At 47.5% G+C, this 16,124-nt stretch overlaps 1 protein-coding gene across 5 annotated transcripts in view; it reads left to right on the forward strand.

Annotated features, from left to right (window-relative positions):
- Nucleotides 1–16,124, forward strand: part of FGD4 (FYVE, RhoGEF and PH domain containing 4) — a 160,303-nt gene that overhangs the window by 129,444 nt on the left and 14,735 nt on the right. For 4 of the 5 annotated variants that reach the window (XM_068278248.1, XM_068278249.1, XM_068278251.1 and 1 more), the window contains exons 6-13: nucleotides 204–349; nucleotides 3,721–3,877; nucleotides 4,471–4,609; nucleotides 6,871–6,929; nucleotides 8,393–8,539; nucleotides 11,852–12,024; nucleotides 12,964–12,994; nucleotides 15,079–15,168. In XM_068278248.1, the coding sequence (XP_068134349.1) occupies nucleotides 204–349; nucleotides 3,721–3,877; nucleotides 4,471–4,609; nucleotides 6,871–6,929; nucleotides 8,393–8,539; nucleotides 11,852–12,024; nucleotides 12,964–12,994; nucleotides 15,079–15,168 (942 nt within the window). Of the gene's footprint in view, nucleotides 1–203; nucleotides 350–765; nucleotides 805–3,720; nucleotides 3,878–4,470; nucleotides 4,610–6,870; nucleotides 6,930–8,392; nucleotides 8,540–11,851; nucleotides 12,025–12,963; nucleotides 12,995–15,078; nucleotides 15,169–16,124 lie in introns of those variants that run through there. The other variant, XM_068278252.1, reaches the window with a different exon arrangement.

The raw sequence follows: 16,124 nt of genomic DNA on the forward strand, positions 1-16,124 counted from the left end.
CCTAGGGCGGTAAAGAGTAGAAATCCGGCCCTAACCAAAGCCTTGGAGGATTTCTTACTGGGCAGTTAAATGGCTGGACGGGGCTTATCACTAGAAGAGGCGGAGCTTACCCTGCAGTTGGCATATTGATAATGTTCTGGCGGTAGACGTTTGGTTGTAAGTTTGCGTTCTTCTCTGATCTCTGTTCTCTTTTCCCTCTGCAGACATTTAGCACAGCCCTGAGTAACGAGGCAAAGAAAGGTTCCTTCCCTGTAGATGTTCCTCAGAAGATATTTTCCAACATCTCCTCCATCCACAGCTTCCACTCATCTTTCTTATTGCCGGCCCTGGAGGGACGCATGAAAGAATGGTAAGCGGCTGGGGGAAACCGGAGATCGCTGATTGAGTGGGTGGGACTAAACCTTCTTACTGCCAGCCCTCGAGGAACGCATGAAAGGATGGTAAGTGGCTGGGGGAAGCCAGAGATCGCGGATTGAGTGGGTGGGACTAAACCTTCTTACTGCCGGCCCTGGAGGAACGCATGTAAGAATGGTAAACGGCTGGGGGAAGCCAGAGATCGCTGATTGAGTGGGTGGGACTTGTCCTTCTTACTGCCGGCCCTGGAGGGACGCATGAAAGAATGGTAAGCGGCTGGGGGAAGCCAGAGATCGCTGATTGAGTGGGTGGGACTTGTCCTTCTTACTGCCGGCCCTGGAGGGACGCATGAAAGAATGGTAAGCGGCTGGGGGAAACCGGAGATCGCTGATTGAGTGGGTGGGACTAAACCTTCTTACTGCCGGCCCTGGAGGGACGCATGAAAGAATGGTAAGCGGCTGGGGGAAACCAGAGATCGCTGATTGAGTGGGTGGGACTTGTCCTTCTTACTGCCGGCCCTGGAGGAACACATGAAAGAATGGTAAGCGACTGGGAGAAGCCAAAGATCGCTGATTGAGTGGGTGGGACTAAACCTTCTTACTGCCGGCCCTGGAGGAACACATGAAAGAATGGTAAGCAGCTGGGGGAAGCCAGAGATCGCTGATTGAGTGGGTGGGACTTGTCCTTCTCACTGCCAGCTCTGGAGGAACGCATGAAAGCATGGTGAGCAGAAGGGAAAGGTCACAAATCACTGATGGGGGGTTGTGGGCCTGCCCTTCTTACTGCGGCCCTTGAGAAACACATGAAAGGATGGTGAGCAGGCGACAGAGGCCACATATCACTGATGGGGGGTGTCGACTTGTCCTTACTACTTGCCCCTGAGGAACACATGAAAGGAAGGTGAGCATCCAGGAGAGGCCACAGATCCCATATAGGGCGTGTCCTTACTGCTGGCCCTGGAGAAACATATGAATGAATGGATGGTGATCATCTGGTAGAGGCCACATATTTCAGATTGGGGGTTGGGACTTGATCTTCTTACCTTTGGCCCTGGAGGAACACATGAAAGGATGGTGAGAAGCTAGGAAGGGCCAGAGATCACTGATGGGGTGGGGCTTGTCTTCTAACTGCCAGCCCTGGAGGAATGCATGAGTGAATGGTGAGCAGCATGGAGAGGCCAGAGTTAATTGATGGGGGAAGGGGAAACGATTCCTTCTTACTGCCAGCCCTGGAGTAATGCATGAGATAATAGTGAACAGCTGGGAATGGGATAGGCCAGAGATCACTGATTAGGGGTGGGGCTTGTTTTCACTGCCAGTCCTGGAGGAACACATGAGAGAATATTGAGCAGCATGCCAGCACTCTCTTCTGTATCTCCAGCAATAATGGGAATCTATCCAGCTCAGCTCGGCAGGCAATGTTTGAGGTACTCCGATGGACATGAAGGAGGTGTTTACGGAATTCCAGGTGGAATATTTCAGTTGGGTTAGATTCCCATTTTGATTGATCTGGATAGGTGATGGGGTCCATACTTTTGTAGAGTAGGATTGGGGTGATGACACTGTCAAAGACTTTCTGCCAGACCTTTACTGGTGGTTTTCAGGTAGTACAGTTCTTTCCTGATGGCATAGAACGTTTGGCAAGCTTTGGCTTGTAAGGCCTCTATGGCTGATTTAAGGCTTCCAGATTGATTTCCAGGCCAAGGTAGGTATATTTGTCAGTTCTGCTGATGTTACAGTCACTGAGAGTAAAAACGCGGAAAAGCCGCCGCATGTACTGACAGCAAGGCGGCTGATTCCGCGTACAATGCGGCGGTCTGTACGCGGAAGCGTGCATCTAGTGACATGGCAGGACGCGGAAAATCCGCCGCATGTAACGACATTAAGGCGTCTGGTTCTGCGTCCAGCGCGGCGGTTTGCATGCAGCAGCGTGCAGCTAGTGTGGCTGAGCCTGTTAGTTCACACAGGTTTAGGAATACAAAGGCAGAACTTTTATGATGGCCAAGGAGGGATCAGCTGACCAGGCCGGTCAGCTGACCTCAGAGCTGGTAGCCATTGGTTGATCACTTCAGGGTGGCGCCAGAGAGCAATGCACTATATATAGTTACTGCTGGCCATTCTCAAGTTGTCTGCCGTTGCGATCACTACGTGGAAGCACTCAGACCTTAGTCAGATCCAACAGTGTGTTTGAACCAAGAGGACCTGGGAATTCACACTGAGCCAGTTTCTTGTGTTATCATTCTGTTATACTTCAGACTAGTTCCAGGGTGTAGAGACCACGGACCTCACACCCAAGACTAGGGAACTTGTATTATCATTCTGTTATACATCAGACTAGTTCCAGGGTGTAGAGACCACGGACCTCACACCCAAGACTAGGCATTGTTTGTTATTTGTTATGACCTGTTGCTTTCCTGACTATCCCTCTGCTTTCTGATTCGGTACCACGCATATCTGATATCACGTTGCCAAACCCTGCCTGACTTGGATACCGAATCAGCCTTCTGTCTTTGTACTTTATCTGTCTGTGTGTTGCCGACCTGGCTTGCCCGACCTCGAGAGCTATCTCTCTCCATCTAAGAGATAGTCTCCAAGATCAGTCAGTGACATCCACCTTCAGGTGTCACTCAGTCTCTGGTCCTTCCTACCTCCAGCCTGACTCCACCCCTTGGAGAGTCTCAGGGTGCGGGAAGGTTCCTGTACTCTCTAAAAGCAGTATTGCCTATACTGCCAAAGTTTACCTGCTCATCAGGTGTGTTTCTCAAAGTATTACTGTTACACCAAACACTCTTATATACATAGGTGTCCAGAGATTAGTAATATATCTGTATTATCGGTGATTCTGCAGATCATCAATAATCAGGTATATATCTGTATTCTTGGTGATACTGCAGATCACCAATAATCAGATTCTCTCTGCGTGCTGACACCGATCGTTACAGATGGGCTCTGGGCCGACCTTGTGTATTTCTTCTGGGACACCAGGATATCTAGGCTGTCTTGTAGACCATTCTCTGTTGGCAATAGCAATATGAGGTCATCTGCATACAGTAGGAACTTCACTGTTGTGTCACGCAGGGTGAATCCTGGTGCTGGTGAGGCCTCGAGGGCCGAGACCAATTTATTGATGTAAGAGTTGGATTCAGGCTGCAGCCGTCTTACCCCCCGAATTAGTGGGGGGGGGGGGAGGAAGAGTGTTTCTCTCCCATTCATTTTCACACTGCACGGATGTCAGCCAGTCTCTGTGAAGCGATATCCAGGCTCAGAGGGTTGCAGAATTCAGCTCACGACTCCAGTCGGCCGCCGCAGCTATGTCGCACATGTCGCTCGCTGCATTCCTACTGAGGTGTTCAATTCTCTCTCACAGGTCCGACGACCCCAGAATCGGAGACATTCTGCTGAAGCTGGCACCGTTCCTGAAGATGTACGCCGAGTATGTCAGGAATTTCGACAACGCCAACGAAACGGTGAAGACTTGGATGGAGCGGTCGGTGCAGTTTAAACACACTGTTGAAGAGATCCAGGTAACACCCTTATCTGCAGCGAGTTCCCGACCCCTTTCCCTACACCTGTCCGCTCCCCCTTTCCCCCACCCCTTTTTTCTTTCCCCCATCCCTCCTCCTTCCTCCCCTTCACCTCCTCTCCCACATGCTATTGTCCCTCCCACTTGCTAATGTCCCTCCCACTTGCTAATGTCCCTCCCACTTGCTAATGTCCCTCCTACTTGCTAATATCCCTTCCACATTCTAATGTCACTGCTATATTCTGGGTAAAGTAGATAACCTACAATAATTGCCATAATATATTGTCCTGGTTAGGAACAGAACCTGGGATTCCAGTTCTGCAAGCAACAATAATTCATTGAATAGAGCTCTGATAACACCATAAGAGAAGGGGAGGACTGGAGAGAGCTCAGGTCACTCCCAGCTTCAGTGCTGCTGAGTTCTGCTGATCTTGCTGAGACGTTCAAATGGCGATTTTATGCAAATCTTGACATTTTACATAAATCTATGGATGTTTACCTCAGAAATGCTCTGTGTAGCTCTTCCCTGTCACATGACAGAGGCAGGGGCTGCAGTAAAGTCACGTGATGACGATAATGTTATTTGTGTTTCAGAGACAAGGAATGAGCGGGAATCTCACCTTGCAGCATCACATGCTAGGACCGATCCAGAGGATTCCGAGATACGAGATGCTGGTGAAGGATTATCTCCGAAAACTACCGCAAGATTCCGCCGACAGATCCGACGCCGAGAGTAAGACCGCCCCCACAATATTCTAGCCTCCCCATTGGCTGCTTTCTGTCTGTTTATATAGGAACACATTACCACTGCCGCAAAATCCCACCATGCAGGATATCCGCCACCAATCCGATTATGCACCGTCTTACCTATTATATCTTCAATATTATTATTATTAATATTTGAGTTATAAAGCGCCAACATATTCCATGGCACTGTACAAAGTAAGAAATGAACATGGGGTACATAATAATACTGACAATAGAAATACACTAATATACAAAATACAGATATGGTCATTACAGTGACAAAAATAACATTATGAATAAAATGTAAAATGATTTCCAAGATACAAAAGGGTGAGAGAGCCCTGCCCCTCTGAGCTTACAATCTAAAGGAATAGGGGGGAAACAAGAGGTAGGGTGGTATACAATAAACATACCTAGAGGCAGTGGGCCATGTGCAATTCACTTTTTCAGGGAGTTTTCTCCAGGGAGATAATTTTTCATCTTCAATATAAAATAACTTTTCAGTACTTTTCAACTAAAAATAAAAGTACCAAAAAGTAGGTGAAAAAGTACTATCAAAATTATCTTCTTGTGTTCTGGTGGCTTAAAGAGACACTGAAGCGAAAAAAATTTTATGATATTATGATTTGTAATAATCATTACGAATAAACATTAAGATCAGATCCATCAGTCTAATTGTTTCCAGTACAGGAAGAGTTAAGGAACTCCAGTTGTTATCTCTATGCAAACAAGCCATTAATCTCTACGACTTTCAAAGTCGTGGAGAGGGCTGTTATCTGACTTTTATTATCTCAACTGCAAGTGAACAGTTTTCTTTTTCTCTGCCAGAGGAGAGGTCATTACTTCACAGACTGCTCTGAAAGAATCATTTGAATGCTGAGTGTTGTGTAATCTGCACATATTAGAGAATGATGCTATGTTAGAAAACACACTATATACCTGAAAATAAAAATATGAGAACATTTTCTTTGCTGCTAATCTTCTAGTAATTATTCATAGTACACAACCAATTCATTATATCATATATTTTTTTCGCTTCAGTGTCTCTTTAAACAGCATTTTAATGACAAGTTTAAAAATATCACCTAGGAGAAAACTTAGGAGAAAAAGTTCATTGCATATGGGCCAGTGTGTTTTAGGCTATCCAGGAGGAGTGCAACTTGGCCTTAGGACAATGGACAAAGGGGAAGTGGCCTAATAGAGAGCGTATTCTTGTTGGAAAAAGTTAGTTTTGAGAGAGAGTTTAAAGGTAAAGGTTGGAGAGTGACAGAAGTGTTGTGGAAGGGCATTCCAGAGGAGGAGTGAAGCACATGCAAAATCTTGTATATGTGAATGAGAGGAAGTGATTCTAGAGGAGGATAATAGAAAGTCATGTGCAGATCTGAGATTGCGATTGGGTTTGTATCTGGAAATTAGTGAGGATATGTACCAGGGAGAGAGATTGTGGAGAGCTTTGTAGGTTAGGGTTAGGAGTTTGAACTGGACAGTCTGGTTAATTGGCAGCCAGAGATCAGCACATACTACAGGTAGTTTATTATCAGTACAGACAGAGAGTAAAAGTGAGTAAAAGTTTATACTGTACATACTGAAGGCAGCAGAGATCGGCACATGCTGAAGCTAGCTTACTATTAGTACAGTCACAGAGTAACAGCTTATACTGTACATAATGGAGCAGCAGAGATCAGCACACACTGCAGCTAGTTTACTATCAGTACAGGCACAGAGTAACAGCTTATACTGTACATAATGGAGCAGCAGAGACCAGCACACGCTGCAGCTAGTTTACTATCAGTACAGGCTCAGAGAAATAGCATATACTGTACATACTGGAGGTAGCCAAGATCAGCACAGACTGCAGCAAGTTTACTATCAGTACAGGCACAGAGCAACGGCTTATACTGTACATAGTAAGGGTAGTCGAGATCAGCACACACTACAGGTACTTTACTATCAGTACAGGCACAGAATAACTGCTTACCGGTATACTGTACATACTGGAAGTAGCAGAGATCAGCACACACTGCAGCTAGTTTACTATCAGTACATGCACAGAGTAAAAGCTTATACTGTTCATACTGGAGGTAGCAGAGATCAGCACACACTGCAGCTAGTTTAATATCAGTGCAGACACGGAGTAGCAGCTTACATTTGCATGTGCTTACAGTGTGGTCCTGTTTAAGTACAGTGTAATTACAGTATCACTTTGTAGTCTACAGACTAATTTCTGTATTTTTTGTTATCTCCTAGAGTCTCTGGAAATTATTTCAACTGCTGCAACTCACTCAAATACAGCCATCAGGAAGATGGTGAGTGTCCATATCTGTCTAATAGCAGTGACTCCACTGGTGGCGTGCTTGTTCTAGTCATGACTCTGCTGCCTGCATGCGGGGAACTGAGACAGAAAGTCCTGATCAGGGCTGGTCAGCCCATGATGCCACCTGAATTGACGTGCATCAAGTGACGTCAGACGGCATCCGGCCCCCTCCCTCCCCAGCCACCGCTCGCTTACCTTCTTGAAACAAGTGGCGGCCACCTACTGCAGGACAGTCCTGATTCCCCCTCGCCCACTTCCAGACCTCAGATTAGCGGCGACCAGCAGCGCCGCAGTGAAAAGAGAAGAGCCGTTCCCATAGCAGCGCCTATACCGGAAGTACAGTACTTACTTACCGTACATACTTCTGGCATACGCGCTGCTGCGGGAGCTGCTCTCCTCTCTTGCCTGGTGCTTCGAGAAGGTAAATTAGCAGGGGGGGGGGGGGGGGGTAGGGGTGCAGGCTGGCAATACTGGGGAAACCTATTAGGCTAACATGTAATGTGTGGAACCTACCTGGCTAACCTATACTGGGGGCACCTACCTGGCTAACTTCTACTGTGGGACCTACCTGGCTAACTTCTACTGGGGGACCTACCTGGCTAACTTATACTGGGGGCACCTACCGGGCTAACCTATACTGGGGAAACCTACCTGGCTAACCTATACTGGGGGCACCTACCTGGCTAACTTCTACTGGGGGGACCTACCTGGCTAACCTATACTGGGGGCACCTACCTGGCTAACTTCTACTGGGGGGACCTACCTGGCTAACTTATACTGAGGGCACCTACCTGGCTAACATGTAATATGGGAAACCTACCTGTCTAACCTGTAATGTGGGGAACCTACCTGGCTAACTTATACTGGGGGCACCTACCTGGCTAACCTATACTGGAGGCACCTACCTGGCTCACCTATACTGGGGGCACCTACCTGGCTAACCTATACTGGAGGCACCTACCTGGCTAACCTATACTGGGGGCACCTACCTGGCTAACCTATACTGGGGGCACCTACCTGGCTAACCTATACTGGAGGCACCTACCTGGCTAACCTATACTGGGGGCACCTACCTGGCTAACCTATACTGGAGGCACCTACCTGGCTCACCTATACTGGGGGCACCTACCTGGCTAACCTATACTGGAGGCACCTACCTGGCTCACCTATACTGAGAGCATCTATACCTGGCTTCCTATACAGGGGTCACTTATACCTGGCTACCTACCTACCTATACTGAGGGGGTTTTTTTGGGGGGAGGGGGGTTGCTTGTACCGCAGCTATAACATGCGGTGCAAATTGAGGGTTGCTGTGCGATCATTTCAATTTGGGAAATGAGGGGGGGGGGGCAAAAATTCTAGAACTGGTCCTGATTCAGTCAACATTCTTCGCAATGAGGTCACACGCCCCCAATATTCCTGTTTTGTAATCCTGCATCTTTGTTGCCGTTTCAGGAAAATCTGAAGAAGCTGATGCTGGTGTATGAGATGCTGGGAGAGGAGGAGGACATCGTCCATCCATCCAACGAGTTTATAAAAGAAGGCGAGATCCTGAAGCTGGCCGCGCGGAACACGTCGGCACAGTCCCGATACCTCTTCCTGGTAAGTCCAACTGAGGGGAAATGGGTGTCTAGGCTAGCCTGCAACTTGAGCGCCCCCTGCTGGCAATCTGTCTTTCTTGGTAAGGTGAAACCAGGGGAGGGGCTGAGAGGAGATGACAGCCCCTAGAAACTCACCAAGCCCTAGACGCCTGCCTAAGTTGCCTGTGAGCTATCAACCTCTCTTTATTAAAGGGGAACTGAAGTAAGAGGTATACGGAAGCAGCCATATTTATTTCCTTTTAATCAATACCAGTTGCCTGGCAGCCCTGCTGGTCTATTTCTCTGCAGTAGTATCTGAATAACACCAGAAACAAGCATGCAGCTAGTCTTGTCAGATCTGACTTTAAAGTCTGAAACATCTGATCTGCTGCATGCTTGTTCAGGGGCTATAGCTAATAGTATTAGAGGCAGAGGATCAGCAGGGCTGCCAGGCAACTGGTATTGCTTAAAAGGAAATAAACATGGCAGCCTCCATATACCTCTCTCTTCAGTTCCCCTTTAGGTAAAGAGCAAATTGTTTCAATACATAAAGCACACGAGACAAATTCTGCTGTGAGGAAAACTTGCTGACTGCTGTACCTCTGAGGAGAGTCACATGATCAGGTGTGCAACCCCTGGAAATTTAAATAATCTCTCTTATGTCATTCATGAAAATGATTAACCATTTAACCTCCTTGGCGGTATGGACGACTATATACGTCCATCACCGCCGGAGGTCGCCGCTCAGGCCCTGCTGGGCCGATTTTCTTGAAATAAAAAGCAGCACACGCAGCCGGCACTTTGCCAGCCGCGTGTGCTGCCTGATCGCCGCCGCTCTGCGGCGATCCGCCGCGAGCAGCGGCGAAAGAGGGTCCCCCCCAGCCGCCCGAGCCCTGCGCTAAGGGCTGGATCGGAGGCGGCTGACGTCCATGACGTCACTCCGCTTGTCGCTATGGCGACGATGTAAGCAAAACAAGGAAGGCTGCTCATTGCGGCCTTCCTTGTTTATTCTGGGTGCCGGAGGTGATCGTAACAACGCCTCTGGAGCGCCCTCTAGTGGGCTTTCATGCAGCCAACTTTCAGTTGGCTGCATGAAACAGTTTCTTTTTTATTTAAAAAAAACCCTCCCGCAGCCGCGCTGGCGATCTTAATAGAACGCCAGGGAGGTTAATAGGTTATCAGGTTATCCCCTCAGAGGTAAAGTTTACGCCTCTTCCTTCTCAGTTTTTCATCGATTTTGAAGTGAGAGGGATATGGAGGCTGCCATATGTATTCCACGTTAAACAATACCAGTTGCCTGGCAGTCCCACTGATCTCTTTGGCTGCAGTAGTGTATGAATCACACACCTGAAATGAGCAGGCAGCTAATCCAGTCACTCTTCAGTCAGAGCACCTGATCAGCTGCATGCTTGTTCAAGGTCTATGGCTAGAAGTATTAAAGGAAGAGGATCAGCAGGACAGCCAGGCAGGTAATCCGCATTGTTTAAAGGGAACCAAACTGCTTTTTTTCCCCTGCAGTTTGTCCAGCCTTCTAATAGCTGTAGGAGCTGCCATTTACCCCTCTCTCCCCTTCCATCATTCCTTAATTATCCAGGGGAAGGTGTGAATGTAATCAAGTGTGACTCCTTTTAACTGTTTGTACAGTGTCCTATCCCCCCTCCTGATTTAAGATTTTGTTTGCTCATTGATACTAGTAATTACGGCAGTCCTTATCTGCCGGCTCTTTCTGTGGTGGCGGGCCGCAGAGGTAGGGCAGTAAAAGCCTCTAACAAACAATTAAATGTAAAAAGAAGAGGTGGAATGGTTTTTTTTTGTAATGAGCTACATTGTTAGCATGCATATTTAATGTACTATTGAGATGCCTTGGGGGGCTAAAAATATGTCAGCCTCGAAATCCCTCTCACTTATGGTGCCCTTTAGGTTCCAGAAACCTATATAACTTATATCATTGATTGGATCCAGGGCCTTACAATAGACCCTGCAAGGGATGCAGTTGCAAGGGGGCCCAGAAGCAGCAGAGGGCTCCATCCTGAGAGACGGACAACTAAGGGAATGGAGAGAAAAACGTTCTGCTCTCTGCACAGTTGTTTTAATGACTGCATCTGCTCAGCCACTGATACGGAATCATACAACATTTTGCAGTCAAAGATTTGCAGACAGTCCCTATTCAGTGTGCAGCAGGCTCTTGTATGCAGCCCCTAGCCCCCAATCTCTCTCTCTTTTCAGGCACCGATGTGTCCGGTAGTATTTCCATACCTCCCAACCTTTTGAGATCAGAAAGAGGGACACTTAAGTCACACCCCCAACATGCCCCCTAGTCACTCATACTATAAAGAATTCATAAGAGAAATATGTTGTTTTATAATTCAAACCACACTGGTCCTTTATATACTGGTTCATTTCCTCCTTAACATTTGAAAATAATAAATATATCAATTTAAAGGATAGGAATAAAGTTTTGAACACATCTTTCAATAGGAAAATACACATATTTATGTAAATCTGTACATCAGTCCTGAGGGACAAATGAGGAAGAAAGAGGGAAAGAGGGACTGGGCTCCCAAAGAGGGACTGTCCCTCCGAAAGAGGGACAGTTGGAAGCTGTGTTTATACTACCATGCAGCATTCAGCGGCACAGCATGTTATCTATGTAGAAGGTTTATGTTTATTTAGTAATATAGCGGATCATACACCGGCTACTTCCTCCACCATAGACTCTCTGTTCTGTAGGCTACAATTTTCTCTGAACGACAGTCTGTGGCCCGCCTCTTCCAGCCTGACCAGCAGGACGATGTCATCCAAGCAGCAGCCACACCCACAGAGCCTGAAACTGAGTCAACCAGTGGCGTAGCAATAGGGGTGCAGAGGTTGCAACCATATCAAGGCCCCCGGACCAGAGGGGCCCTCCTTCATCCAGCTTATTAGCGTTTCATTGATGCTATGTTGCTAATGAACACCTCCTAAACGTGCATTGCATAGTGGTAATCCTTACCAAACTCTTTCCTTACTTTTCAATACTCCTCCCTGGCACTGCAGCTGTCCTTGATAGATTTTGGGGCTCCATATCAATAGAGTACCCGGGGCCCCATGTAAAATTTGCACCGGGGCCCCAAGCTCCTTAGTTACTCACCTACTCAACTCGCCTACTTCTGGTCTTGTGGTCAGAATTTCAACACAGGATTTATAGCTGCAGATAACTCTCCATCTGCCTCCCCTCCATCCCTTATATAAATGTAGCTGCGTGTTTAGCTGAAGCTCCGCTTTAAGCACTTCACGCTTTCAGATTTTTCAAAGGTATTTTTAGTTTATGGTGACTAAGTCGTTCTCTTTCCAGTTCAACAACATGTTGCTATACTGCGTTCCGAAGTTCAGCCTGGCTGGAGCGAAGTACTCTCTGCGGACCAAGATCGGGCTGGATGGAATGAAGGTAGTGGAGACCCAGAACGAAGATTACCGCCATACCTTCCAGATCTCTGGCAAAGAGAGGACTCTGGAGCTGCAAGTCAGGTAAGATGGCAGAAGTCGCAGAGGGGCAGGAAGAGTATGGATATCGGGGTCAGGATGGAGAGAGAGGTCACGGAGGGGCAGGAATTGGCAGATATTGGGGTCAGGGCAGAGAGTGAGGTCAGAGGTCACAGAGGAGCAGGAAGTGTGCGGATATTGGGGTCAGGGTGGAGAGTGAGGTCGGAGGTCAATGACAGGCAGGAAGTGTGCAGATGTCAGAATGAAGAGTGAGGTCAGAGGTCACAGAGGGGCAGGAAATTTGTGGATATTGGGGTCAGGGCAGAGAATTTGGTCAGATGACACAGAGGGGCAGGACGAGTGCGGATATTGGGGTCTGGGCGGAGAATGAGGTCAGAGGTCACGGAGGGGCAGGATTTGTGCTGATATCGGGGTCAGGGCAATGAGTGAGGTCAGAGGTTACAGAGTGGCAGGAAGTGTGCGGATCTCAAGGGCAGGACAGAAAGTGAGGTCAGAGGTCACAGAGAAGCAGGAAGTGTGCAGATATCAGGGTCAGGGCAGAGAATGAGGTCACAGAGAGGCAGGAAGTGTGCGGATATCCGGGTTCAGGACAGAGAGAGAGGTCACGGAGGGGCAGGATGTGTGCGAATATCAAAATCAGGGCGGAAAGTAAGGTCAGAGATCACAGAGGGGCAGGAAGTGTGCAGGTCTCGGTCAGGGCGGAGAGTGAGGTCACGGAGGGGCAGAAAGTGTGCGGATATAGGGGTCAGGGTGGAGAGTGAGGTCAGAGGTCACGGACAGGCTGGAAGTGTGCAGATGTCAGGGTGGAGAGTGAGGTCAGAGGTCACAGAGGGGTAGGATGTGTGCGGATATCGGGATCAGGGTGGGTAGTGAGGTCAGAGGTCACAGAGGGGTTCCTGACTGTAGGTGTGTTACCCCTACATTATACATAAAGATGATAATTACTCTTTTGTTTTATTCTAGTTCTGAACAAATCAAAGAGGAGTGGATTAAGGTATGTGCAGCTTTATCCTCACTTACTGCTGAACAGTACTTATACATTGCTATAGATACTCCTAATTGCTGGTCCTGAGAACTTCAGTAATCCTCCGCCAAGGAGATTCTCACCTCTTCAATCTGCTTATTCCAGCTGGAACTCTGTTCTTCATCCGTCGCCCTTCAGCATCCTCTGCTTTTCATCCATCATTTTTCATCTGATGCTCTTCAGAATCCCCATCTCTTCATCCATCATTTTGCTCTTGCTGCTCTTCCTTCATCATTGTTCATCTGCAGGTCTTCATCCTTTGCCCTTAACTCAACGTCCTCCATCCTTTGCTCTTCATCCTACGGTCCTCATCCTTCGCTTCACCTCCACTCGTCATCTTCTGCTCCGCCTCCTCAGCTCTTCATCCTACGTTCTTCCTCCATTCTCCATCTTCCGCTCCTCTTCCACTCCTCATCTTCCCCTCCTCTTCCTTTCGCTCTTCTTCCTCTGCTCCTCCACTCTTTATTCTCCACTCTTCTTCCTCCTCTCCTCCTCCTTTTTATTCTACGCTCTTCATCCTTCACTCCTTATTCTCAACTCTTCATCCTCCGTTCCTCTTTCTCCACTCCTTATTCTCTGCTCTTCATCCTCCGCTCCTCTTCCTCCACTCCTTGTTCTCCGCTCTTCATCCTCCACTCCTTGTTCTCCGCTCTTCATCCTCCACTCCTTGTTCTCCGCTCTTCATCCTCCACTCCTTGTTCTCCGCTCTTCATCCTCCACTCCTTATTCTCTGCTCTTCATCCTCCGCTCCTCTTCCTCCACTCCTTGTTCTCCGCTCTTCATCCTCCACTCCTTGTTCTCCGCTCTTCATCCTCCACTCCTTGTTCTCCGCTCTTCATCCTCCACTCCTTGTTCTCCGCTCTTCATCCTCCACTCCTTGTTCTCTGCTCTTCATCCTCCGCTCCTCTTTCTCCACTCCTTATTCTCCACTCTTCATCCTCCATTCTTCATCCTCCACTCCTTAGTCACAGCTCTTCATCGTCTGCTCCTCTTCCTCCACTCCTTATTCTCAGCTCTTCATCCTCCGCTCCTCCTCCTCCACTTCTTGTTCTCCATTCTTCATCCTCCACTTCTTATTCTCCGCTCTTCATCCTCCACTCCTCATTCTCTGCTCTTCATCCTCCGCTCCTCATTCTCTGCTCCTCATTCTCTGCTCTTCATCCTCCGCTCCACCTCCTCCACTCCTTGTTCTCCGCTCTTCATCCTCCGCTCCGCCTCCTCTGCTCTTCATCCACCATTATTCATCCTTCGCTCTTCATTTGCTACTCTTCATCCACCATTATTCATCCTCCGCTCTTCATTTGCTACTCTTCATCTGCCATTATTCATCCTCCGCTCATCATACTCGTCCCTCCCTGCAAATCTCTTCACTACCTTTCTGCCGACCTCAGAATTGATTCCTGCTGTTAAGATCTGACTTCCAACCTTTCCTTTTCTCACTCATAACATTCACCCTTCATGACTTTAATGCTGGGAATACACGGTGCGTTACCGCGGCACGATCGAGCCATTAGATGGCTCGATTGATCATTTCCGATGTGTCCGATCAACCGCTGGATCGATTCCGCGCTTGATACCGCGGGAGGGACAATAGAAGAAGATAAGGAAAATGAGCAGAAGATAAGTCCCATCCCGTGTATTCCCAGCATAATGCCTAGTACACACCATACAATTTTCTGTAAGATTTTCTGTTAGATTTACCTGCCAGATAGATTATTTCCACCATGTTGGAAATAATCTATCTAACCATCTATCTGCCAAGCAATAAGTTCTACTCAGCAGGAGATAACCAGAAGACATCAGAGATAATGACCAGTCTCTACCAGTACTTTACAGAAAATAATCTAATTACAGAAAATCTTACAGAAAGTTGTATGGTGTGTACTAGGCATAGGATTTCTCCAGATCTGCCCCCAATCACTGGAACTCCTTGCCCACTTAGAAGAACACTATAACACATCCAAACAGACCGTCGAATCCTCTGTATGAAATGTGGATGTTTTTCCATTATTAGGTTTCTTATTGTCTGATTTTGTTTGATTTTTTTTCTCCAGGCTCTGAATGAAGCTATAGTAAACTTTCAGCAGAGAAACGAGACATTCCTGATTGCCAAAAAAACAGATGAGGTTTTACTAGAGGTTCCGGTAAGTTGTCAGCCTCATGTATGAAGGTTTGCGGGTAGTAGGCTGGACTGTGATAGCAATGAACACACAGTACATGTACAGGGAAGGGATTGCCTGGTGGTGGTGGATGGGTCAATCTGGCGGTGGTAAGAATGGAAATGTGTGTAATCAATTTTCAATATGATATCCACTGTCACCACGTAAGTGCTAACTCACCAGAGTTACCGACAGGCCAAACTGTCATGCAGCACTCAGTGATTAGCGCCTCTGGTCCTAAAGAGGGATTGTCAGACACAAAATCAAATTCCATTTACCAACTGCACTATTTATTATGCAGCCTTTAGCCTTACTCTGCATTGCAAGCATTTCAATCTATTCAAAAAAAATGTTTCTACTGTAATAAATCTTATCTCAGTCGGCCATTGCCGAGGAGAGGGAAGCTGGTCATCTCCCCTCCGACATTCCTGCTCCTCACTGATTGGTTGAGGGCAGTTCAGTGAGCTGATGAAATACGATCCATGCTATGCTCACGTGTTTACAAAGCAAGCTAGCTATGACAGTGCAGTTTCTAGTTAAAAAAAAAAGTAAGGGAGGAAATGACATCAGGATTGGCTTCAGTCAGAGGGAATTAAGATGGCAAATGCCAGGAACAGAATTCTCTTTATTTACTATATAAAATTAACTGAAATCAAAACATTGACAGTGCAATACATATGTTATGTAAGTAGGACAAGTAGTTATCTACTTGTATATGGGTTTGTTTTTTCCCCTGGGATTGTAAGGCTGACTCTACTGCTTTATCGGCATACTGCAACTCTTGATCTAGTCTCTCGATTGTGTATGTGGGTAGTAAGAGATCTGCCGTCCTCCATGCGCTAAGTGTAACTAGCTCCGCCCCCCCTCCTCCGGCTGGCTATTGTAACCTGACCTGGGCTCTCTCCTGGCGGCAATACCAGACCAGTTTCGTCCGCCGTGGA

This window comes from Hyperolius riggenbachi, chromosome 3 (assembly GCF_040937935.1).
Source record: "Hyperolius riggenbachi isolate aHypRig1 chromosome 3, aHypRig1.pri, whole genome shotgun sequence".
Classification (NCBI taxonomy): Eukaryota; Metazoa; Chordata; class Amphibia; order Anura; family Hyperoliidae; genus Hyperolius; species Hyperolius riggenbachi.